At 41.1% G+C, this 26,920-nt stretch overlaps 1 protein-coding gene across 3 annotated transcripts in view; it reads left to right on the top strand.

Moving 5' to 3' along the window:
- CDH13 (cadherin 13) overlaps positions 1-26,920 on the top strand; it is a 983,248-nt gene extending 956,328 nt beyond the window's left edge. For all 3 annotated transcript variants that reach the window (XM_054579129.1, XM_054579128.1, XM_054579130.1), the window contains 3 exons: positions 15,813-16,046; positions 19,310-19,528; positions 25,842-26,920. In XM_054579129.1, the coding sequence (XP_054435104.1) occupies positions 15,813-16,046; positions 19,310-19,528; positions 25,842-25,849 (461 nt within the window). In that variant the 3' untranslated portion in view covers positions 25,850-26,920. The remainder of the gene's footprint in view (positions 1-15,812; positions 16,047-19,309; positions 19,529-25,841) is intronic.

The raw sequence follows: 26,920 nt of genomic DNA, 5'->3' as shown, positions 1-26,920 counted from the left end.
CAGGCAGCTGACACAATTTTGGAGAAAAAGAGAAAACTGAGTAAAATACATAATACACTTTTTTGAAAAAAGAAAAATATACTCTTTATGTATGAAACATGGAAACCAGAAAAAGAGATAAAAGATGTCAGGGTGCTGTAATTTTCACGAGGCGGCCCCCAAGAGCCTCACTGAGTAAGAGACATTTGAGTAAAAACATGAAAGAAATAGAAACTGGAGCAGAGAGTGGGTGACACGTGAAGGGAATGGGGAGGCAGGTCCCGGGGGGCCGTGTGGGCCCCTGTACCATCCTTGGCTTCTGCTTGGTGTGAGATGGGACACCTTTGCCAAGGTCTGAGTAGAGTTCAAAGTGCCATGATCATTCTGTTGCTCCGCTGAGATCAGAAGCAGGGGAGAAGGGCAGAAGTAGGGAGACCTCATAGGAGACTGGTGATAATTTGTGGCAGATGGTGGCTTGAGCCAGGAATAGGGGATGATCTGAAAAGAGGTCAGATTATGGGGATATTCTATATATTTTGGACACAAAGTTAATAGGATTTGCCATTGGCTGAGAGGCAGGGATCAGAGTAGTTTGGGGTTAGGGGGTATGTTGAGCCGAGATGTCTATTGCATCGAGCACACAAGAAGTTCTGCTCTCCCTATTATTTCTAAAAGCCAGGTGTTCAGAGCTGAAAATTCAGCTTTGAGTCCTTTTTATCAAAATGAATACTTACAGGGTTCTTCATATCTAGCCTTCATTGTACTCAAAAAGGGAGAACTAGATTCTCAGACCCCATCTCTACAGGCTGGGTACTCACACACAAACAGGGTCAGAGAGCATGAGCCTAAAAAGGGAGTCATCAGCGTGACACACAGTAGGCCTGCAGCCTCAAAAGAAACTCAACCTTTGAGCTTCACCTTGGAAGACAGGGAGGTTTGCGTAAATGGCAGGTCAGGAAGTAGAGATGCCTGAGAGTGGAGAGCAGAGGGATCAAAACCAGAAGGGAGTACAACATGGGAGGCAGGGTATGCAAAGAAAAGAGTTGTATCCACTGTGAGTGAATATGTAGAAATGTTTTGGATATATGTGGGAAAGTCCTATCTTCAAAGCTTCTCCAAATCCTGACAAGTCATTTGATGGAGGAGGCAACCAAAAGCTCCTGAAAGCTCCTGAGGAGGAAACGGGCATGATGAAGTAGCACAAAGACACTCCTCCATGGAGAGCTAGACACTGTGCTCGGTCCTGGAGACGCAAAGATGAATAACATGTGGCCCTGATGCTCAGCGAGATAATGAGTTGCTTGGGAAACTGGGTTCGTGAACAAAAGATTGTGATAGGATATCCTAACTGTTCTGTTGGAACTATGCCCAGGGGAGCCCCTTGTCCAGCCTCGGGCACGGTCACAGGGAACTTCTTGGTCGAGGGGATCTCTCAACAGAGTGATAGGGGGTAAGTCGAGAAAAGGTAAGTTGTTCTAGTAGAAGCCTGAAAGAATATGCATACGTGACACACTGAAAAGTTGGTCAGCATCACTGGACATAGCGTGGTAGGCTCCATGGGTGCAAAGATGAGGGCGGAGAAGCAGGCAGGCGCCCGACTGCTCTCAGATTAGAACTAGGTCTTGTGTTGAACGCCCAGCTCCTATCACAATGCCTGGGTTAGAGCAGGTGCCTGCATATCTAATAGGTCATGAAAGAGATTATGAAATGCTCTGCACCAAGGAGTTTGGCGTATGTCACTTATGTGCCTCCAGAGGAAACTCTGTGGATGGGTTTCTGGATCTTGTAATATTAGGTGATATGGGTGTATCCAAATTTTGAAAATTCTTCAAGCTGTATTTATGGAAACATGAACATTTCTATATTTCAATAAAAAACTTAACAAAAAAAATGACCCCACAGAAAGTGTGTGCCTGGCCCGCTGCGCCTTCCCCAGGAAGGCCGTAATGATTCATGTATTTCCCTCAGTACCGGTTTACCCTGGAGATAGACTCCCAACACTCACCTTTCCCAGGAAGGACAATCCTCAGCTGCTGATGGGCCAGGAAAGGTGCGTGAGAGGATGTCTGCAGAGAGCACAAAGCCAAGTCTACACCCGCAGTCCCTATAGAGGCAGAAGGACACCATCATAAGGTGTAAAACACAGCTCTCCTTATTTAGTTCAGAACGACAAGAAAGCAGCACCAAAAGAGAATTTTCCTTTAGGTACCTCTTAGAGACTAGAAATCGTGAGAGCAGAGTGGTGAATGTAAAACAGCAACGGGAAGCAAGGCTGAAAACCTGTTCTGCAGTTGGGAGAAATAAAAAGCTTTTTGGAGCTGGGGGCCTCGAGCTAGCCTGGGTAGGTCCTAGAATCACGCTTCCTGCTGACATTGGTCATTCCTGAGTTATAGAGGGTTTGGGGAGGAAAAGACACGTAGCCCCTCCCTGCAGTCAGAAGCTAAATTGTAACCCACAGTGTACTCAAGGATGCACAAGGCATTTTTTGTAAACTGTCACCAATTTTAATGAGCTACGTATTACCTGAAGATATTGTTTCCTTATAACTGAAATGCTTTTGTTTTGCTAGCGCTGGACTGGCTATAGTTAAAGGATTGGAAGAGTAAAGCCTTTAATCCTATAGATTAATAAGGTATGACCTTTAATGTTGGCAAGCATTTTTCCTTTGAGACGAATATCATCATTTACCTTATGTGGTCCAGATTTCCTGAAAAGGTTAAGATAGTGCCTTCAGAGTACAGGAATGCTTTTATTAAAGACTTCAACGAACCAAGAATCGCTGGTCCATCTTTAAAAAGGAGGGGGAGGGGAATAATAATTGTTAAGGAAAATATCGAGGTAGAGGGTGAACATTCAGGAAGGCAATAAGATAGGATCCCTTTGGGGACGCTGACAAGAGGACAAAGCAGCAGCAATTAGCACGGGGCACATCCTGGTGTGATTATCACCCTGCTCAGGTAATCACCAGAAAGGTCAAATGTTAGTCTCACTATCTTATATGGGCTGTAAACTGTCACAAGCAATTTCTCCTAAGAGTCCTGGAATCCCACCAGGGAGGGGCGGGGCGGGGAAGGCAGAGCTGGCTGCTGCTTCCTGGCTTAGCGCCGCCGTTTGCTCAGGGTTTTATTAGGCTGGTCTTCCTGCCCTTATTACTATAATCTCACCTTTCACTCCTGCTCTGAAGTTGTATAGGGTCCAGCATTTCACGATGAGTATTGAATGTCTTTTATGCCCTTGGAGAAGGTCTGAATTGTGACTTCAAATGACAAAGACAATATTTGGCCTCAGTGAAGTCCCAAAGCCCTTACTCCAAGCCCCACCCTATGCAGAGTTGAAAGGACAAAATATATATCTCTCTTTTAGTTCTTCCTACGGCTCAGTGTTTTGAACCAGGAAGCCCATATTCACTCTAGAGCCCATATTAAGTCTTTACATGATTATCAAAAGTGCTGCATTCCCCATCTATTTTCATTTGAAAGACTAAGAGAATGATAGCAACAAAACAAGCCTGATTATTGCTAAATTCAGCAGCATGTTTTCATGACTTAGCAACTTGTATAAGGTATGTTGGAGTCTGTCAGTGAAAAATGTGATGTGAGCTACCAAAAAGACACAGATATAGAACCAAGCATAACAGCTGTAAAACTCAAGTGGAATAGACCAAGATAATGATTTTTCATAGGCTAAGATCTATCATGTCCCGGCCTGTCTTTTCCCTCAGCCCGTGTGTGATAGATGTTCTGATAATACCAGCTGATTCAAAATTGAAATATTGTGCAAAGTACATTTAGATTGATTAAAAGACAAAAATGTTATCCAGCCGAATATGAAATGACTTCTGAACTACTAAATAACAATGGCCTCCAAACTGGGGTTACCAGGGGAATAGGAACTTTAAAAAGAGGCCTCAATTTATGGGGTTCCTTTGTTTGTGCATCAACCAAGCTCTAGGCTGCATGGAGGATGTAGTAGATTATTTAGATTAATTCTACTTAAAAGATGCTTAGTTTGGATAAAACCAAGCCATTAGTTATGATGGCAACCCAATTAAGCCTGTTTAACACCCCTTATCTCAGCTGTTCTAGTAATTGAGGAAGAGAAATAAATTGAAGACTCAACCATCATTCCTTGTTACTTCAAGTACCAGCAAAATATCAATCACACTGGAAATACTAGCTATAACTTTGTCACTGACAAAATGGCCCAATAAAAGAACTCTGGAGATCTGGCGGTGGCGAGGCTGTGATCAAAGCCACCCAGGCTGCACGCACAGCCCACAGGGAGAGTCGGAGCCTGGAGCCCTGCTACCCCTCGCAATGAGCCAGCTCCCCAAATTGGCTGTGCCACCCTCAGTGTGTGACACGCTTTCTCAGCCTCAGCTTCCCGATCTGTAGAGTGAGGACAATGCCACCCTCCCTGCTGGGCTGTTATAATGACTGGAAATCGTGACTACAAGATTCCTGGTCCCAGCAAACACCTAATACGTATTTAAGTCAACTGACTTGAACTTACAGACTGACTTTCTAACTGTATTATTACAAAATCATCAAAACCCAAGGCAAACCATGAAATGCCATTGGAGGACCACCCTGTTGGTGGTCTGAGCATTTTTCTGGGGGAGGAGTGAGCTGCAGAGCCCTTCACTCAGAGTAGGGCTCTGCGTGAAAAAAAAAAATTAGCTAGAAATGCCACCTTGGACATCGGACAATTCATGGAGCTTGCCTGTCTGAATGGGGAGAGTTAAGCCAACATTCATCTACCAAACAGCAGGACATTTCCACATTGATCAGCCAAATCAACCATCTTAAAAAGAATGTTTTCAGACATCCATTGAAAAAGAAACCGATCTGAGCATCAAAATGCTGTCTGCGATACCCATCTGTGCCAGCTCAACTCCTCCTGCCAAGGTGTCTATTAACTGGTCCTCCTCCATATTTCCTATTCCCCAGTCCAGGTAATAGCATCACCAACGGCACAGCCCCCAAGCCAGAGCCCACTGCGCTACCTACCCATCACCCCCAATCCAGTTCTGGCTGTGGGCTCAGCCTCCTGCCGCTCTGCCTTCCAACTGCCCTCACCTCAGCCCTCATGGCCGGTCCGTTACTGCACTGGCATCCCAGCCAGGCCTCCTCTGTCCTCTCTGCTCACTCAAGTTCATTCCTTTCTGCGCCTCCAGCATCCTCTGCTGCTATCAAAGCCACTCTCCTGCTTAAAAGTCTTTGAACTTCCCTGCAAAATAGCCACTCTGTTTCCTCCTCCTTGAAGAGCCTTCTCTCTCTCCACAAAGGGCTCTCATTTCTGGCACATTCAAATGCCACCTCTTCACACAGCCTTCCGACCTATCCCCAGGCAGCTAATTACTCCGTGCCACAAGCCTCAGTGACATTTTACCCGCATATCTCTTCCTGCACTCACAGTGTTATCCTGTGCCTGTTTACAGATCTGCTCTGGCCACACCGTTAGCCTTTCAAGAGCAGGCGCTCTGCGCCGTTGATTTTTCTGCACATCCCACCAGGTGCAGAGCAGAGTTCCAATAAATGATTGTTGACTGAATGAATAAAATGGAACTGTCACGTTTCCACGTGACCTCCAAATCAGCTCTTCCCTTCTTTTTTTCTTTTTCTCTAAAGTTGGCAAAATGGAAAGAAAAAAGCCAAAAAAGTGATTTTTTTAAAACAGTTCAGTGTTTCAGATTATTGTCTCTTCTAAAATAATTTTTTAGTCTGATTATGTCCGAATAATTGCCCCAGTTCTATGTCAAGTATTACACACGGAAACCTAACATTATATTTTGCAAAGTTATTTTCTACCAGATTTTTTGTTGGTTTATAATTAAATTTGTTCAACATATAAAATGGAATTGGCAATATCTTTACTAACAAAGCAATTCTAAAAAATGCTCGTGCTTTTTCATCTGACTTATGTCACTTAACATTATACTCTGAAGACCCATCCATGTTGTCATAAATGGCAGTATTTCATCTTTCCTTATGGCTGAGTAGTTGGACAAGAACTATATAAATTCATTCATATGTGGGATATAAAACAGAAAGCAACACACAAACAAACAAACTCATGGACACAAACAATAGTATGGTAGTTACCAGAGGAGAAGGGGTGAGCAGAGGTGGAAGAGGGTGAGGGGGTGAAATATATATGGTGACAGAAGGAGACTAGACTTGGGTGGTGAGCACACAATGCAATAAACTTAATTTTAAAAAAATAATTGTGAATGTAAAAGTTATGAGATTCTTGGCTTTATGGGGCAAATACCAAAAATGTTGTAAATTACTGATATTGAAGAGCCATAGTAAATAGAACATGGGGATAAACTAAACAATACAAAGGATAACCTTCCAGAGAAGAACCCTGGTCCACTCTCACTTTTAGCAAAGGTGAAGATTCGCTTAGAGCCCTGTTCATATAAAGTAAAAAGATCCTGCACTTATTTGCTTGCAGCTGCCTGTCGAAGGTTCAACAGGTGCGCAGAAACACAATGGGAACTCGGTGGGGAGTACTCCGCCCCATCCGTGCAGCTTGCCCCCCTACAAGCCAGCCTCAAAAACTAGCTGGGGTTCCCAGCTTTTGCTCAGGGGCCCACATCCGAACTTTGGCTCTGTTTAAATTGGCCCATCTTCTGATTTTACTCCTCAAATTTGGGCCTCGATCTTCCTTGAGACGCCAGCTGACATCTCTCTACTTGTCCCTGGTGTGGACTCCCTGCTCTGGGCCCCAATTCCACAGACCCCATCACCCCATCATACACACAGTTTTTTTCTCCCTCAAGTGAAAGAAGGGAGGGCTTGAATATAGACACATATTCTCAGAATAGAAGCAAGATAGAAATGGAAAAGCATGGAAATATAAGTACATAAGATTACATGTATAAAAAGAATAAAATATCGTTAGCTTTTCCAAATCAACCTAAATTAATTCAAAAATCTACCAAGCACCCCTTGTATAAGAGAGAACCAGCACAGAGAACCACCCTGCTGCTTACAGCCCGTGGAGCTCAGAAACGAGATTCCTGTTTTTCCCTCTTCTCCCTCTCCCTTCCTTCATTTTATTTTTCACATAGGCAACCTCAGTTTGCACACTATTCCCCACATAAAACCATCGCACTCATGACTCACAGGGAAAGACACATGCTGTGTGCCTCTAGGCACAACTCAGGAAAAGTGGGGACTAGTGACTAGAAAAATCCACTACTTCCCTGAAAGTACTACTTCTGAAAGTGCTCACTGAGACCCTAACACTGTCTGCATCTGGAGCCAGGCTATCCAAGTGTGGCAAGACCAGGGACCTTATTCTCCTAAGAGGACTCTCTTGATAACATGCATTTGGAGACTTATCTTACTAGTCTAGAGATATTGCAGCATGTGAAAATCTGGTGCCTTGTATGCAGATATTTACAACAGCATTATTCATACCAGATAAAAAAAATACAAAAAACCCAAATGTCCATCACCTGATGAATTAATAAACAAAACATGGTCTATTCTTAGAATGGGATATTATTCAGCCATAAATAGGAATGAGGTACAGATTCACGCTAGTGCATGGATGAACCTTAGAAACGTTATGCTAAGTAAAAGAAGCCAGACACAAAAGGCACATATATTATATGATTCCATTTTTTTAAATTTCCAGAAAACAAAAATCTATAGAGAAAAAGAGCAGATTGGTGGTTGTGTACGGCTAGAAGTAGGTAAGAGAGTTAAGACAAGTGGGCCCAACGTTTCCTTTGAGGGGGTGATGGAAATGTTCTAAAATTAGATAGTGGCAATAGTTACACAACTCTGTAAATTTACTCAATATCAATTCATTAAAAAAAAAATAAAAGACTGAGAGGCAAAAAAGTAAATTAAAATTGAAAAAATATTTCTAAATCCCTATGAGAATTTTGAATTTACATTTCTGTTTCTAATTATTATATAGCCGTGGTTATTGTAAAGAAAATTAAAAAGAGAAAAGTATTATTTTAACATAATTACCTGAAGAGATAAACACTGTTTAGGCTTTGGCATATTTCTTTCTCATCTTTCTGTAATCATATATATTTTTTTAATTTGGATTACACTGTTTTTAATCATGTCTGTTACTGACAAGGTATTTTTTTCTTCCCGAATAATGCAATTTATCAGAAAATCACAGTGTTTTCTGGCTAAGTGGAAATCCTTTTTGGTCAGAATTCTGAATTAAAGAAAAGTCCTATGATTTAAAGGAAAAACCAGGCCTGTTTCTCATTACAACCATGTTCAGAGCATCAAAGCAGTGCTGGGAGAGCCATGCACGCACATGTCCCTTTGGGTACGGACTCCAGCTCTGTAGGTCTTCCACAAAAAGCAAGATATGGTTGGTCATGTAAATAAAGAAAAGACAGCTAGCTGGTGTAGCTTAGTGGACTGAGTGCGGGCCTGTGAACCAATGGGTTGCTGGTTCAATTCCCAGTATGGGAATTCCCAGCACATGCCTGGGTTGCGGGGCCAGGGCCCAAGTTGGGGGGTGCATGAGAGGCAACCATACATTGATATTTCTCTCCTTCTCTTTCTCCTTCCCTTCCCTTCTTTCGAGAAATAAATAAATAAAATCTTATTAAAAATTTTTAAAAAATAAGGAAAACACAGAAGGCTGTTTTTTACCCTCTACTAATGCTTGATGCCAACTACAAGCACCAAGCTAATAAAACTTTGTGCTCTGGAGTGTGGCTCAGGTGGTAGGTTAGTTACAATCACCAATCATTCCATTGACTTTTCAGGTGCCCAGAGAGCACACGGCCTGGGACTACACTGACGATAGCCTAGGACCAGCTACTCAATCTATCTGGGTCCCAGAGTCCTCTTTTGGGAAATGAGGGAAAACTAGAAAGCAGGACTCCAAATGCTCAAAGAAGCAACCTATCTGGTTTGCTTCAAGTTAAATTGTCTGGATTCGAAATCAAGAGGTGGCAAGTGCTAGGAAGACCCTAGCAGGCCACCAACTTCATGAAGTCAAAGCACCTCTAAGGTCTTAAAGTCACATTCTTCTATGGAACAGATTCCATCATCCAGATCTGTAGGAAACAAATGGGGCCCATTTCCCCCATGTCTTGCCATTGATTGGCAGCATGAGAACTAGAAGCAAAACAAAGAATCCAACATTTGAAGGCTGAGGGGATGGGGAGTTATTGAAAGAGGACAGAGTTGCAGCTGGAGAGGATGAAAACTTCACGAGAGGGATGGTGCTGATGGTTGACCAATGATGTAAATGTACTTAATGCCACTAAACTGTATGCTTAAAAATGTTTCAGAAGGTAAACAAATTTTTCGTTATTTATATTTTACCAAAATAAAAAGTGGCTCCTAGGAGAGAAGATTAAAATAATAATAATAACAACAATAGCAACCCTAAGTCATGGTTTAGGAATTTCAGTTTGCTTTCATGGTTGAAGTAAGAACCTGAAATAAGAATCATGGTTGAAGACTCTACCTACACAGACATAGAAAGACTCTACTTTCTGGCACAGAAAGTAGAGGTTGACCCTTAACTCTAGAAAAGGAGGCCTGATACTCAACTAAGTTAATCTGAGCCCATCCTAAACCTCTCCGGTCCTCAGCCGCCTCACACCTCAAACAAATCAAATGCTCTGACCTGCACCAAGCCCAGAGCTGCGGGTCTGGCATCTGCTGACCACCCTACCCAACACTCACACGCAGTGTAAATATAGGTGTGTTTCTCTGGAGGCAGGGCCATGAGCATGATCAGATTCCCAAAGGGGAACCCGGCCTCCATTCAATTTAAGAGCCACTGATAGGGACAGTTCACCTCGCGGGGCCCCTCCATCGTCTAACACTGTAAAGACAAAAGCCCCCGCGAACACAAGGCAGTCTCTCCATGTGTCTGGAGGTCGGACTTCCTCTGACTTCTGAAGTATGGTTCTAGCTCCATATTGCAGGAGTTCTGCTCAAACTGAGGCTATTTTTTTTTTCCTATTGAAATAGAAAATTGATGAAAGAGAGCACAGTCCCAGCGCTACTTTGGTTCTGATATCCGGTTATGCAGAGTAGTCCCTTGGGGCCTGGAGGCTACTAATGGGAAGGGGAAGGGTTTTTGCTGAGTGCCAAGGAGCACTTGGAAGCGCCAGTATTTCCTGGGGTCCCGGAACAATTGAAGCAAAATCAGCCTGTGAAGAATCATTACATTTTGAATTACATTTGAATTTTGGATGGTGATTTTCCTCCATCCTGTGCATATAAACTGGGAGAGGCTCTTTCCCTGGGGATTTTGAGAATTCACTCGTTACCTTATCAATGAAAAAAAACAAGCTCATTTTATTTGACTTCAGAAAAAGACATCACCAGGCTGGCCTGGGAATAACCCACGGGGAATTGAGGACAGTAGTATAATTAAGTCCACAAAAAAGCCAGTTCTTATAGTTCAGATACTCAAAATGCCTTCTCATCCATTCCACCAAATGACTTTATAATATATTCAGAGTGAAAAAAAAATATAGTGGATTCTTCTGAGATAGTCAATTAATTCAATTAAAAGAGAAAAATAATTTTTCAAGACACACATTCAACCAAATGACTAAAGCTGACACTGGATAACCAACTTCAAAGTAATTATGTTTCATTTGAGTTCTTGCTCTAACAAAAGTTGATGAAATGCCACCATTAGAAATCATCCTCCTTCTAATGATTAATTTCACTTGTGTTCCCATCTTAGCAGATATTTATTTAAATATTTACTCTGGAACTGTCTTTGGGTGTTGACGTATTTAAAGTTCCACCAGCCCCACTAAACAGCATCTGCTCTCGCTTCTTCGTGACTCACTGCTCAGTTCCTTCAAGCTGATGGAAACCCCACAATGACTGAAACCTCTCCCAAACAAGTCGCCGATAATACCCTCCCTGCAAAACCCCATCATTTCTCTTTACTCCTTACCCTCCTGGGCTTCATAACACATTGCCTCCTCTTCCAGTTCATCTCCCCTGTGTCTCTGCAAACTATCATCTGCCCTTTAAACTTGGGGATTTCTGTCTCCACCTATCTGTCATTCTCTACTTTCACCCTGGGTGACCTAATTTGCTAGAAAGGTTTCAAAAGCGTCTCTGCTGACAACACCCCCATTGCTAACAAAGCCCTGGCATTTCTCCTAAGCTCTGCGCACCTGCACACGGTGGCGCTGAATATAGGGGTTACTAGCACGATCAAAGCTGAACTCGTCTTTCTCCTTCCCCGCTACCTCCTGTTCCTCTTCTGGCAACCTAAGCCAGGGGCCTAATCACCAAGAAGAGACTTTTCTTTTGTGTTCAAACTGCCCACATCATGATTCAATCCATTGCTGGTCTCCAAAGTCCAACATCTCCTGTAAACACCCTTGTGTGTTTCTAAAAAATAAGTCAAATCAACTTGTTTCACTGCATTTCTGAAGACCCTCCAGTGGCTTCGTGTGGTCCATAAAAATCAGTACAAGCAACTTGCCGTGCTAGTCAAGGCCGCGCGCCCTACCAGACATCTCCAGCCTCACCCTCTTGCTGTCCTCCCACGCACCCTGCCGCAGGGGACAGCCCCGGGATGCCTGATGACTTCACCTGTACCCACACAGGCCAGGAGCGAAGGCTGAACCACAGCCAATTTGAATGGTCGCACAATGTCTCGTGCTCCTGCCGGAACCATGGGCACGGGGGTGCTGTGAGCAGCTGCCAAGGTCCATTTCCCACCTGCCTCCCTAGGTCCTAAGACAGTTTCTCATCTCCTTCCGGGATCTGATGAGGAACGAGGCTTTCCATCCTCCCCTCTTAGGGTGCAGCCACAGTCAGGGAAACCACCGAGCAGCAGCTTTGAACTGGCTCCGCAGCAACAGAACGTCCCCTCATTTGTGATGCAGCCAACTGCCCGCTTTTGTTTTGGTATCGCCTGCACAAGGGCCACCTTTTCCTACTCGTTCTTTGACTGTCCCTGTAAGTAATACGCTGCCTGAATCGATAAAGGGCTCGTTGCTTATTTACCAACAGGTCTGGCAGACCCAGCCTGGCCTTGCACTGGACACCTGTGCTCTGAACTCAGATATTCGCTACCTTTCCACCCCCATGTGATTCATAACTCGACTTTAAACTTAATGTGCATTTCAAAAAATAAACATAAGGTGAGATAAAATAAAATTAAGCTTCTAAATCTGGGTCAGTGCAAATGAGGATAGGAAAAATTAAATAGAGCCAGACATGAGGTCAGTACTAGTGTATAAAATTAGAGTACTATAATTGTAGAAGTGCATTAAGTCCTTTAGGAATAAGGCAAATCCATACACTTACTATTTATGGCCTGCGAATTTGGCTCTCACTTTCCTCACAGAAAATTCAGAACTATTAATGAATGCTTTGTCCCAAGAGCAAACCTTTAATGCATAGGTGATTAAAAATAAATTTAGAGGAATGTAAATGACATCATGCTGAGTCCTATTAAGATTAAACACCCTTTTCTTTAAATGGAAGACATTGTTGCATAAATGAGATTATAAGGACTCCTTAAAATAAAGTTTCCTAAAATGAAAACCATTTCAGGAAGTAGCTGAAACATCGAAAAGCTGAGACTTTAAGCACAAGACCCAAAGATTATGTCACGATCGCCTCAGTTGGCCCCGCAGACCACCACCGGTGGTTTTGTTTCTCACAACTAACCCACCTTTCTCGATCTGCCCTGTGCTGCCTGGCCAAGCCCCAGCCAGACCCCGCGGCGCCCTCAGCCCGGCCGGACCCTTTTTCACTCACAAAAGAAAACCCTGGAAGGGCTCACTCTTCAGCCAACCACCCAGTCAGCCCAGAGCTAAAAGCCATGGCCATCTCTCCTGGAGTCTCTGCCTTCCTGTGCCACCAGCATACAGGGATATTTGGGCGTTTTGATACAAGGTTGAATTTGGTGAGCAAGGAAAAGTCCATTTGCTATCTCCATTCTCTGAGGGACTTTCAATGTGTTACGTGACATATGCGTTAGAAGCTCGGTGTCCTCCTAATCATGAATTGTTATAAATCTTTCCTATAAGGTAAATGCTACTTGATGATTTAAAAAAAATTTTTTTTTGCCAACTGTTTAGATTGCTGTTTTGCTTGGATCCTAGCAACAGTTCTTTTTTTTTTTACATTAATAGCACCTCTTTTAATAAGAAATGCCCCCAAGCAACTAGATTTCACAAAGGCAAAGGTAGGAAAATTATGCTTTAACTATCATAAGGCACTTACAGCAAAAATTTATGAAAATCCTTTTTTGTATACAGGGTGCGGCAAAAGTAGGTTCACAGTTGTGAATACGTGAAACAGTTTATTCTTGTATTATTTATTATTGTATTATTTTTCCATATGAAAAGTAAATCTACTTTTGCCCCACCCTGTGGTGTAAACTTTGTTAGTCATTTTATCTTAAATATTACATGTAAGCTCCTTGGAAATGTCATTGCATTTTTTTTTCTAATATAGTTTCAAATGTCTTTTTATCAACACATAGCCTTAATCATCAGCAAACACTTACTGACCATATCTACTTTATACCAATGAGTTAGGCAAATAATCATTTAAACATAAACTATGTTTTCCAAATACAAACTCTCAGAGTGGTTCACCACTCCTCTCCAATACAAAACAAAACACCAATTAACATAGGCTGATTCCCATCTACAATGTCTTGGTATCTTAATATGACATTTTAAAAATCACAAAAATTTTGATTTTTTGAACATTATGAAAACAAGCTTTTGGCAATTACTTAATCTTCATTCTTATTTGAGACCACTGAATAAACTAGTACTCAGTAAACCTACGTAATTTTTAACTAAAAATTTTTGTTTTTATTCCCTGTCATTTTCATGTTACTCTCCTGATAACATGCTCCAAACTCTCCCTGCATCAAAGTCTTTCATTAACAAACACCTGTCTACCTTAAAACTAGTCTCATTCATAGAAAATAGGAATTTTAAAATTCTGTTTTTAGTTTGTTGATAAACTTCTTACCACTTTGACCATACACTATAAAACTAATCAAAATTATATTAGTTCTTTGTCCTCTTCTGGACACTATACACATCCTCTGTTCATTCATTATATGTCTTCTGGGCACTGGCCTCTACAAAGAACCAGCCAAAGCCTAGTTACTTGATAAAAAGATGATTCTGACTCGATTTTCTACCTTTAAGTTATTCAAAGTCTCAAGGGAAAAAAAATATTTCATACAATATGGTAAATGCTATAAAAGACATGTGAAGTACTTTGGTAAATGGTTTTGAATTGGAATTCAGTGAGCACGTAAACTTCAGGCCTTTTTATAATGAAATACTTTTGTTTTGAAATAAACAGATTTCTTATGACAACCAAAGGAACTAAAAGGACACTGATAGTGACCTGGATTACATAGTGTTTTTTTTAATGAGTTGTTAGACATTTTTCCTCTTTAAAATGAACACTGAACAAATTTCTTGTTAATAGTATCTTTGTTAACAGAAAAATATAACTAAATAGAGTAGTACATTAAAACCAAGTACTGGAGTTTATTTGACATTTGATATTTTTACAGAATAACAAACCCTACTAACTTGGATCTTTAAAAATATTTTTAGCCCAGAGTCTTGAAGTTAACAAAGCACTGTGGCAGCCATTAGTTTTCATACTTGTTCTTTACAAATACTATGTGTGGTAAGTGGCATCTCCAATTTACAGCTGAAGAAATCTGTGTTGATGCAATTTATTCATTCAGATGTTTACTGTGTGCACACTGACACAAGGGATAGAATGCTAGTTTGTCCAGGAAGTCCTAGATGGAACATTGGTCTTCAGCCTCTGAATCTATTCTGCCCACCACATTATAACCCTCTGTTAAATATATAAATCATGTTATTAAAATAGGACAAGTCATGTGTCCCAAAAAACTAAAATAAAAAATTATATATATATATACATATATATATATATATATATATATATATATATAGTAAAGATAGTCTATAAAGTCACCATTAATCTTTTCTAGGTAGACTTTATAATGTTGGTGTTTTATCTCATTTCTCAATGTTAGAATACGGGTAAATTTTAATTTGGGTATAATACATAGAAAATGGTTCAACTTTATGCCAGAATATGGGATTCTTTTGGTATTTAGAAAGTTGGAAACTTTCTAAAATTAATGGTTTTATAATACTGTATTCACAAAAAATGTATTGAGTCTGTTGATATTAAAAACCTTTGCAAGGACATTACTATCATGCCTATTATTTTCAAAAAAAATGTACATGAACATTTCTATGGAAGTCCTTCTCCTAACTTAACCCCTTGAGATACTTATATAGAAGTTCCCCCTAAATTGAAGCAAGCTGTTAATAAAATAAAGATACATAAAGCCTGAAAGAATTATCAATATCATTTTTGTTGCTCAGCTTGTATTTAAATATCCATTATAGTTTATTTGCACTGTTTTAAATACTGGTTATGTAATCTAAACCAGATATATGAAGAGCTGTAAAAATTCTGCCTTCCTGACAATACTTTGAGGTTAATGAAAGGATTTATTTGTAGATATGATTATCAAAGCATTATTTTAATTAAAAAAGGTGACTTAAAAAAAAAAAAGAAGAAGAAGCTCGGTGTCCTAAACGTGAAGCCTGAAGAACTGAAACCCAAAGTCTTATATATGGTACCAGGCTTGGAAACCGCTAAACCTTTGTATGTATATAAATATGTAAGCTACTACTGTTGGTCCTGTTTGAACCCTGTTAATCATAAGGGCTTCTGGCAGATTGGGAAAGTGTTGTGAAAAATTCCTCTTGCATTATAGCAGTTGTGTTCTAACATCGTCCCTTTTTGCCATAGGCAACCCACCTGCTACTGGGACTGGAACTTTGCTGATAACCCTGGAGGACGTGAACGACAACGCCCCCTTCATTTACCCTACAGTGGCCGAAGTCTGCGATGATGCCAAAAATCTCAGTGTAGTCATTTTGGGAGCATCGGATAAGGATCTTCACCCAAATACAGATCCTTTCAAATTTGAAATCCATAAACAAGCTGTTCCTGATAAAGTCTGGAAGATCTCCAAGATCAACAGTAAGTCCAGTTGGAGATTCTATAGTTACTCTGTGGCTTTGAGCCTAATGTCACTGGCTTGGTTTCTTTCTCCAAACTGTTTCTGCTCTCCTACTCTCTTGTGTCTCAAATGGCTTATTTCAAGTTATTTATGCACTATATATACTGATAATTTTCCCGCCAGCAAATGGATACAATTTGTAAATACAGGGTCTGGCACAAATAATGCCCCTTTTTTTAATTACAAAATCGTAAGTATGTAATTCTGTAATATAACAATATCACACTCAAGCACACCATATGACATTTTAGGTGAAATGTTCAAATTAAAACTATAAATTATTACACCCATATTATTACCGTACCAACTGCACTCAAGTAGGCGTTACTTCTGTCAGACCCTGTATATTAACTATCAGTTCCTTATAATGCAAACATGAAAGTTTTCTCTATTGCTTCTTCTCCTATCTTTTCTATACTGTATACAGCATACTATCTACCCTGTACTGTATACTTCATAGTGTACATATTATGCACCCTACACTGTACATTCTATACAGTACACTCTATACTGTACACATTACTGCACACTGTATACTACCCACCCTATACTGTACACTCTGTACTGTACACTATACTCTCTACACTCTACACAGTGAATCATATAACATACACCTTATACTGTATACTCTATACTGCATATCATGTACTATACACCTTATGCTGTATACTCTATACTGTCCACCCTATACAGTACATCCTGTACTGTACAACTCTATTCAGTACACCCACCCAGTCTGCAGCCTTCAAAAGCCAGGGTCTCAGCTTCTCTCTAAGCACGCCTTGGCTCTGCTGTCTCTCCTCTCTCAAATAGCTGTGTTTACGCTAAACTTCAGGAACACTTCGGAGAGATTTCCCATGGTGCACTTGCTTTTATAAAAGACTTAGGATAAGAGAAGCACCAGTCCAGGAATCTTTAGGAAGGTTAACCTCTACTCCTCCAGCTTCCATTTCATGCTGTAGACCTCCTCAGCATTGACTTAGTCTTTACAATGACCTTGGCTTTTCTTTCAAATCCTTGGCTTTTACTTTCAACGTGAATATCTTCTTTCATCTATCCTGTCCCTCATTTATGAAACTTGTAAGCAATGTACCTTCCAACCAATCTTTCCATGTGGGCAGGTGGAATTCCAAACTTGGCCCAACATTTATCATCTGCCTTATTAAGACTAAAACACCAGTGTGCTGAATTATGAAGTATCCCTCTCTCCACGATAGCTTGCCCACTTTACACTACACTGCTAGGTTCACCTTGCCCTGCCTTGAAATAAAACCAAAAACCAGAACTCACACATTGAGACATACATTCCGTCATCGATAATGAACTTCTGCCATTGACCTAGTCAAATCTCCTCTTCTTACATCAGTGGAAGAATGTTTGAGAGAGATGGGGAATTACCCATTTCATTGGGTTTTGAAAATGTATTGCACAATTGTGCATAAAATTTTCTATTACAAACCTCACATGTATTGTTATGGCCTTATCTCACTTCTCATTTTATTAGTGCCTTTCTCTTGTTATTGATTCTATTTGCCTGTTTGTCTATTTTATTGCTTTTTAAAAAATGAATTTTGTTACACCGATTATTTTTAACTAAAACAGCCTTCTCTTGTTTGAGGGGTTACTGTTCTGTTTGCTAGTTTTTGTGGTATGGCTGATTTGAATAATCATCACCAGTTCTTTCAAACTGAAACTCTTTTTTTTGTCCTCACCTGAGGACATGCTCACTGATTTTAGAGAGAGGGGAAGGGAGGGAGAGAGAGTGGGAGAGAAACATCGATGTCATGTCAAAGAAAAACATCGACAGTTGCCTCCCATATGCGCCCTGACCAGGGATGGAACCCACAACCTGTCGGTATACAGGACAACACTCCAACCGAGCCACACAGGCCAGGGCTCCAGCCGGAACTTTCTTATTCAAGAGTTTCTCCCCTGCTTGAGGGAGATTGAAGAATGTTCCGTGAGGTAATGCACCATTTCCCCGGGGTAATTCTCTACTTTGCTTATATCCGCTACTGCCCCCTCGCCTTCTGATTAGGAGGATTCATCTGTTTTTTTCATGTCATCACACTCTGCTTTCCCCTGGTTTTATTGAATCGACACGATGCCTTCTAAATTCTTTTTCTTGTCCCCAAATTACTTTTCCAAATACTTAGTACTGTCTACACCCAGAAAGAGGCAGCTTAGAACAAGCAAACAAACAAAAATCCCTAGTCCTCTGAGTGATGGAAAAGAGAACAGCCTGCCCTGGCGGGGAGCTCCGTTGGTTAGAGGTTGTCCCGATACACCACAGGGGTGGGATTGATCCCGGACAGGGCACATACAGGAAGAACCAATAAATAAATAAATAAGTGGAACAAGAAATCTCTCCCCCCCCTGCACCCCACTCTCTCCCTCTCTCTCTCTCTCTAATCAATAAATTAAAGAGAGAAAATAGCCTGAGGCTAAAAAGAGTGGCCAGGTAAAGTGGTCACTTCTGAGTGCTGCCCAGAGGCAGATATCCCCAACAAACGTGGGTATAAAGACCCAGTCTCTATGCTGTGGATTGTGCTGTGGCTTCCCGCCCAAATCTAGGGCTGTGGGCTGAGGACCAATAAAGACTATAGAATCCATCCCTGTGACAACACACAGGGTCCTGCCCACGTAGAAAGTGAGCGGAATCCTTTTTTTGGTCCAAGAATTTATTTTGATTATTTGAATTTGGAGTCTTATATAAAAATGCTCTGATAATTTTTTCACTTTTTTCCAGCTTTGTTGATGTATAATTGACAAATAAAAATTGTATATATTTAAGATGTACAATGTGATCATTTGAGAGTGGATTTTTACATTATTTTTTTCTAGATATTGAATATGATCTTTGTGAAGATGGCTTTATTGGCATAATAAATTTGCAGGGAGAGGTTCTTGGTAGTCAGTCATTTTCACAAAAGCGAATCCCTTTGAAACTGATTAAGGAACACTGAACCACAGCCCTCCTGGGAGACGGGGACGTCCTACCTGGGCTGTCCCGCATGGTAGCCACCAGCCACATGCGATCTCCAGATACCTGAAATATGGCCGGTGCAATTGAACTGAATTTATATTTTTATTTGATGTTATGAATCTAAATTTAAATGCTCCCGTGGCTATAATCAAAATGCAATGGCTGTTGCATGTGCTCTCACTCTTTCATTTGGAAAGGTCTAACCCCGTCTCATGAAGGTCCCCCTTGTCTTCACAGACACACACGCCCTGGTAAGCCTTCTTCAAAATCTGAACAAAGCAAACTACCAGCTGCCCATCATGGTGACAGATTCAGGGAAACCACCCATGACGAACATCACAGACCTCAGGGTACATGTGTGTTCCTGCAAGAATTCCAAAGTCGACTGCAACGCAGCGGGCGCCCTGCACTTCAGCCTGACCTCAGTCCTGCTCATCTCTCTCTTCCATTTAGCTTGTAAGTCAGCCTAACTCCAGTGTGTGCATAAGTACGAAAACTAACCAAAGCCTTTTGTCCCCCAAAAATCTGTCGCAGAGGAAACATTTCTTTTTCATTTATGTCTGTATAATAGATGGTGTTACATATAAGAGTGCTCCAATTAATCTTGAAAGGCATCTTAATATCCCCCTGGCAACCTGAGGAGTTGCGCCCAGGCACGCTTTGCTGTTCTAAGACCAGGTGACAGGAAGACTTCCTGCGCATGCCACTGAACGTGTGCTAACGCAGATGTGCCCAGATTCGTTCACCGGTCTGCCAGGGATCCACCTCTCTCCACATTGTGCAGAATAATCATTCTCAAGGTTAAAGGAGATACTATACCTTTTTAAGAACATTCATGATAATTCATGTATGGCAGTTGGGCCATAGGGAAAGAGATAAATGTATAATCCGCACATTTTTTTCACTGACTGGTAGTAGCGGCTATAATATAATGAAGCATTATTTTAAACAAATGAACTATTATGCCTAGTAATATAGATGTAAACATAAAACAAATAGATATGTGTATCAGATATTTCCTATTTATGGAATACTAGTCCAATTTTAACTTTAGCAATTATTTACATACAGTGCCATTCAAAAAGCCTTCTGGCCCTTCGTATTTAAGTTTTGACAAAGTTATTGATGTAATTGTGAATTAGGAAGTCAAGAAATGACGATTAGAAAAAAATAACAGAAGTTATTATATCTTGGTGACAATGGTAAGTAGGGTCCACAAGAAATCACTCATTCCGACATCGGAAATTTACTGCATGTAAAGCTCCGTGCTGGGCCAGTGTCCTGTGGGTAGAACTAAGGAGGGAAAGCCCTTAGAATGAGAAGGGTCTCATTCAAGGGGTGGGAGGAAGGAAGGAAGGGAGGAAGGAAGGAAGGGAGGGAGGGAGGGAGGGAGAGAGGGAGGAAAGGATGGAGGGAATACATATTCCCCTGTCTCATTCATTTTTCCTTCTTTCTCCTTCCTTCCTTTTACTTCAAGAAATAAAATGTTACAGGTAAAGGTGTTCCTCCCCTCAGTTTTACTTCCTATTCTCTCTCCCCAGAGACAACAGCTTTTATGAGTTAGAGTGTGTCCTAACATTGTTTTATACTTTTACTGCACACACACACCATGTATAGTTCTAGTCTGTGCAGACAAGAAAACTTCATGTACTTTGTATTATGTGAGCATGAAGTTCTGCATCTTGCTTTTCTTCCCCTCCCTGCTACTTTTCCAAGATTCATCTAGGTTGTTCTAGGTCAAGGGTCAACAGACTTTTTTTCCATAAAGGTCCAGGCAGCAAATATTTAGGGTTCTGTGGGCCAGATAAGGTCTCCATCACATGTTCTTTTTTTTTTCTTGCTTTATTCTTTTGCTCTTTATCACTCTTTAAAATGTAAAAACCATTCTTAGCTTGAGAGCCATACACACCGTGGCCCACCAGCCACAATTTACCCCCGTGCTAGTTCATTCATTTTAACTGCTAGAGAATATCCCATCCCATGAACGTGGCACAGTGTATATTCTTCTATCAACAGATGCATCACAGTTATTTACAATGTTCTGCTATGACCAACTCTATTCCAGTAACTTCTGGAATCTGTCTTCCACTAGCTTCTGAAGTGAAAACTGCAAGCCCAGTACTGCGTCCTAGAAGTTGGAATCCACATATAGCAGAGTCTGGATAAAGAAATAAACATTCATGTGCCCGTGTGTGCATGCTTGTACATGTGTGTTGTGTGTGCACATGTATCACATGTGTGTGCCGCTGTGTGCACAATTATATGTGTACATAAAGAGAGAAGATCATGAGTAACCACTCACACATCACTGTCTAACATGAAATCCAGATTCTCGATGCCAGCCCTTTGAAGAACCAAGGCACTGCAGGACACAGCTCACTCACTCACTTATCACTACTTAGACTGCAGTGTGTTTTTTAAATGGAGACTTTCTCCCTCTATTTGTTGAAACACAGGTTCCCAGCCCCCTCCAACCTGTGGAACCAACATTCCAAGTGACAGTAGCCTCCAGCACATAGACCCAGTGTTTCTATATTTTTACACAGTATTTTTATAATAATACACACGTCTGCTATGACCAAATTATGTATTAAATATTATTAAGACAATCTATTTGTTTTAAAACAAAAGGAATATAAATAGACATGACAGTATTTTCTTACAAACAGGGGGTTTCCTTGCGCCCCCTACTTTGGAGACCCCTGGTCTGTAGGTATCAATAACAAATGAGCAGTTTCCCAAAGGCTGTCTACGTTACCTCTCTCTGCTGAGCTCTTAGATCACAGCTAATCCAAGGCGGAGTTGCCTAGTAACTCCTAAAGCCCTCATGCTCACTTTATACTCAAAATAGCATCATTGAGAAAAGACTGGTGCACGTACAACACTCATATATTTGAGAGATCATATGTGTTTTTTTGTTCTCACCTAAATGGAGAGCCACCCTGTGGAGCAGCGCTCGGTTACCCCGCTGTAGGTAAGGGTGCCTGTAGGGAAAGCCAAGGTCATCCTCAGAAAGGAGCTCTGAGGCTTGCTGCACAGATAGAAAGGCACTCGTTTGACCTTTCAGTGTTTGGCACCACAAGGCATGTATTTCTATCTTAAAAAAACAGCCTAAGAACAGGTGTTATCACTCACCTGTTTGACTTCAAAAAGAACCTCAGTCTGGCTCTATACAAAAGGCATAAGATTATTTAATTTTGTCCATTTGAACATTAGAGACACCTGCCAAATATACTTCTTGTTTTATTATATACCTAGTCCAAGATGTTCTTCCTAACCAAAAAGGCATGGACCTAATAAGACCCAAGAGACTGGGTCAGAGCCAGCGTGAATAAGTAATGGGGTGGGGGGGACCTATGGCCCACACACGCTCCCAGGAGAACAGAAGCCGGTGGCCAGCGGCCTTCCCGCCTGTGCCACCGTCAACATCACACTGACAAGAGGATACGCGGAAATGGGCCTCAACCATTAAACAAGGTGGGGCAAGGGGGTCAAAAATCACTGAAACTCAACTATGAAGTGCAAGGGTAAGACATCTTTCCAGCACAGCAATAGTCCTTGAAAGAATTTTGGGATCTGGTAGAATCTGTTTGGTGTTTCTTTAAAGCAGGAGATGGCAAACTATGGCCCGAGGGCCAGGTCTGGCCCACTTCCTGTTTTTGTACATAAAGTTTTATTTGAACATGGCCATGACCGTTTATTTTCATATTGTCTATGGCTGCTTTCTGCTACAGTGGCAGAGTCGAATTGTTGTCACAGAGACCATATGACCCACAAATCCATAAATATTTGGCCCTTTACAGAAAAGGTGTGTCAATATCTTTAAAGTAGTGTTCATTAAATTTCATGGATCACATCATACAACATGGGGAGAAAAAAAAGAACTTTCTCCTCCCCTCAAATAACATTCAGATCCAGGTAAACTAGTATTAACCAAACACCCTGATGTTCTGTGGCTTTTCTCTCTATTTTCTTCATCAGCCTGGTGATTTCATCCCACTTTATAGATGAGAAAACTCAGAGAGGTCCCAAGGTCCCATGTGAGGAAGCAGTGAAGCCAGCATTCACCATTAGACCGCCTCCCTGATGCAAAAAGATAATAAAAACATTCCAGTTTCTTATGACACCATAGAGGGCTTTATTGCAACTCTGTTCAAGAATTGAACCGAGAGACCTGCACTTCCCTCTTTGACATCTAAAAATAAAGAATAAAACTAGTGACATTGAAAGTAATAAAAAATGTAAATGAAATTATCTTTACTGCCAATTTTGTTGTTTAAATTCCACATTGATGGCCTTGAGGGGATGCATAATTCTCCCCCCCGACACCCCCCCAAGATCCTAGGCAAGCGATGTCTCCATCAGGCTGTGTCTTTGGGTTTGTGGGAGGCTCTATGAGGTGTGATGTGGTCAAGGTCAAGGAAGAATATTGTCCTAAAGCCTTTTTATACATTATCTTAGGCTTAATTAATTAACAGTGGCAAGAATATAAAAGGACAGATTCGATGAACCATATAAACGAGAACCAAAATTAAATGTCTGTACATTGGGAGGAGGGGGCATTGAACGGTAACCTGAATCACAAGAAAGAAGTTTGAGGAGGTGATTAAGATGAACAAAAAACATCCTCGTGTGTGTGTGTGTGTGTGTGTGTGTGTGTGTGTGTGTGTGTGTTTAAACCTAGTGCCTTTTACTCCAGTATTATTTGCATTCCATAAAATTCACCCATTTTAAGTTGTAAACTTTGATGAGTTTTGGTAACTCTGCACAATTGTTCACATCACAGTCAAAAAAGTCTCCTTGCACCCCTTTGTTATTGATCTCCTCCCCCAATCCAGACCCTCATTGATCTGTCTTCTTTAATTATAGTCTTGTCTTTTCTGGAATTTTCTATAAGTGGCACCATACAATCCATGTTGTTGAGCGTATCATTGTCTTGTTTTTCTTTATTGTGAAATGTGTTATGAGCAGAGACAGGGTGGGGAGAAGCACCAAACCCAGGTAGAGCAGGCGGTCCCCTGTCTGGGGGTGGCCCCAACTCGTGCTTTGCAGAGGCGCTGTGGTCCCTTAAAGAGGCTCAACTCCATGGACTTTGTATGTTCCATGAGCATGTGGAGCTAAGAGCTCTACATAAATTAAATAGATGATCTCATGCAATCAACATAACAGTTCTTGAAAGTAGAATCATTTATGTTATATTCTAAAACTGACTTAAAACAGAGATTGGCGACTTTCTAATTTAGTGGGTGTTACTCAACCAAAAGTTTTTTGTTTTTCTCAATGAACAACGTTATTATTTTAAGTTCTTGGTACCTCAATGGAAAGAATTTTTGAATAAACTTAGTGGTGCCGTTTAATATGTTCTTTTTATATCTTTCTTCAAATGTGAGCAAATCTTCAGGATATAATTTACTGCAGCCACGTAACCGAAGAGTGTAAGACAATGGTAGCAAAGGCAATGAAACCTTCGAGTGAAATGAAGGGGTTACATGAGTTCAGAAGACTCCTCACTGCAAAGGAATTCACTTGTCCAGCAATAGAAAGATCCCTAGCATAGCATATAACAACCAAAAATTGTACCTAAATTAACTTGTTAATTTCCATGGCCCTTTCTGTTAAAACAGATTTAATCCTTAACCTTCTTAATATCACCTTGTTTGTACTTGAGTCACATTACAAAGACCTTGTATACAATTTAGAGATTCTGCTTTAAATTTTCCAAACAGATAAACGACAGATTCAACCTCTAAAATCAAGAGAATGCAGAGTAGGTGGGTGAGTTTTAGGTACTGATCTTCCCCTCAATAGGTTTTAAATGAAAAGGCCCAAGCTCTGCAGAGTAACCCATTATAGTTCCAGCAATCAGTTCATTCCAGAATGAGCTGCATTTACATTACATTGTAGGTTGACCTTTCCACATTTTTATTTCTTTGATATTAACAAAAGATTTGGTGGTACCAGTTCACTGTACAAATTCAAGATATAATAATCATTAAGCAAAAATGTCAGAGACTGAGCTATCTCCTCTCGTACTACCAGGCAGACTGAAGACCCCGGACGAGAGTGTAACCTAGAGGATAACTCTAACTTTGGCAGCTTCAGTAAACTTTGATAAAACAGTTCAGGCCGCGAGGATGCTGATGTGGCCATGAGCCAAATACAGGCAGCTCGGGAAGCTGGAAAAGGCAAGGAAGTGGCTATTTCCCCAAAAGCGTCCAAAAGGAACACAGCTCTGCCAACACCTTGATTTTAGCCCCATAAGACCCATTTTGGACTTGTGGCATCCAGAACTGTAAGAGAATAAATTTGAACTGTTTAAGCTGCTAAGTTTGTGGCCATTTGTTACAGCAGCCTGAGGAAACTAATACACCAGTTCTGAAGAATCACCAATAGGTTTCTTGCTCTTTTCCATGACTATAAAAAATATCTGGGACAATCATCAATCTCTCTCATCTACAAAGTCAGCTTGCTCATAAAATAGCCACACTCTGGGCTCGTGTGCAAGCGATGGGGCTCAATGGTAGCAGAGGAAATAGCCACTGGTGCTCTGAGATGATTGGCATCGAGCATTTTTGGAGAAGTCCAGCTTTTTAAGATATAAACCATTCTCTCGTCAAATATTATACTTAAGAATTTTTTTTCCAAGGTCGTACGATGTTTAGAAATGCATTTATTACAGCCTATCGGTCATGTGTCTAGTGTTCAGCTACACTGTTTTCAATCTAGTTGCAATATTCCTTGACTTAAACTCTGCATCTTTGCCATTCAGGTCTGTGAGAACTCCTGACATCTGAAGCTTGACTACCAAGTTTCCATAGCAACAGGAAAAAGAAAAAAATCCAAATCTGAAGATTGCCGTTTACAGCTCTCGAACTTCACAACTAGGCCTCAATTGCTCCAGATTTTCACTTTCTTTGCAATTTCACTTAGTCTGTACTTCACCATTTTGACAGCATCTTCCTTTCTCCTTTAATTAGTGGAATCCTCTGAATTTCCCCTGAATGTTTAAAGATCATGGCATATAACTTGACCTTCTGGGAGCAGGAACAATGACTACTTTTTCTGACGTGTTGCCATGTTGCTAGTCAGCACTCCCCCATCCAGCATTGTCTGTGGGTTAGTATTTGTATATGTATGAGTATCTGTATGTGTATATACCCAGTATGTATAGAGAGAGACTAGACAGGAGAAGCCTAGTTTTGATGTGTCACTCTTCCTTGGGAGGCTAAACAAGAAGGGACAGAGCCGTGGCAGCTGACTCGCCCAGGGCCCCAGCGGCAAGCACAGACCGCAGACCGGATGCTTCTCCAACACCCCATTCAGTCTGGACGCTGCCACGACTGTCAGGCAGCAGCGCAGAGAGGGAGGGCAGAGAGCAAGGTCCTTTCTCTTTAGTCTGAGGACTATACCCAGTTTCACTGCCACCATATGCCGTGATCCGGAGCGAAAGTGGTGAGGAGCAGAGGGGGAAATTTTACCATCAAATGCTGAGAAAAGGGCTGCAATATTCTCTCATGGGCATCTGTCTGCATTTGTATGTGTCCAAAGTCCGCAGCCCTGCTGTGGATTTAGTTCCCATGGGGACGTGGATCATGGTAGAGACTCTCTCCCTCCTATTTACAATAACAAGTGTCATCACGGAGGTCACACGTGCATATGAAGAGGTTGACAGGTACAGTGTGTATACATATATATGCCCACATGTATAGACATACACTTAGGCACATACATACCGTTTGTTTCATATACATGCATAAAATAGAGTAAATACAGGTAGTACCCTTTTGTGTGAATCGACTACAGTTGTTTGCAAACCTAAAAATAAAAGGTGTTCATTATGTATAAAAA

This window comes from Pteronotus mesoamericanus, unplaced genomic scaffold (assembly GCF_021234165.1).
Source record: "Pteronotus mesoamericanus isolate MK-2021 breed Mesoamerican mustached bat unplaced genomic scaffold, CSHL_Meso_final contig_52, whole genome shotgun sequence".
In the NCBI taxonomy this organism is placed as follows: domain Eukaryota; kingdom Metazoa; phylum Chordata; class Mammalia; order Chiroptera; family Mormoopidae; genus Pteronotus; species Pteronotus mesoamericanus.
This window is presented reverse-complemented; position numbering and strand designations above follow the sequence as displayed.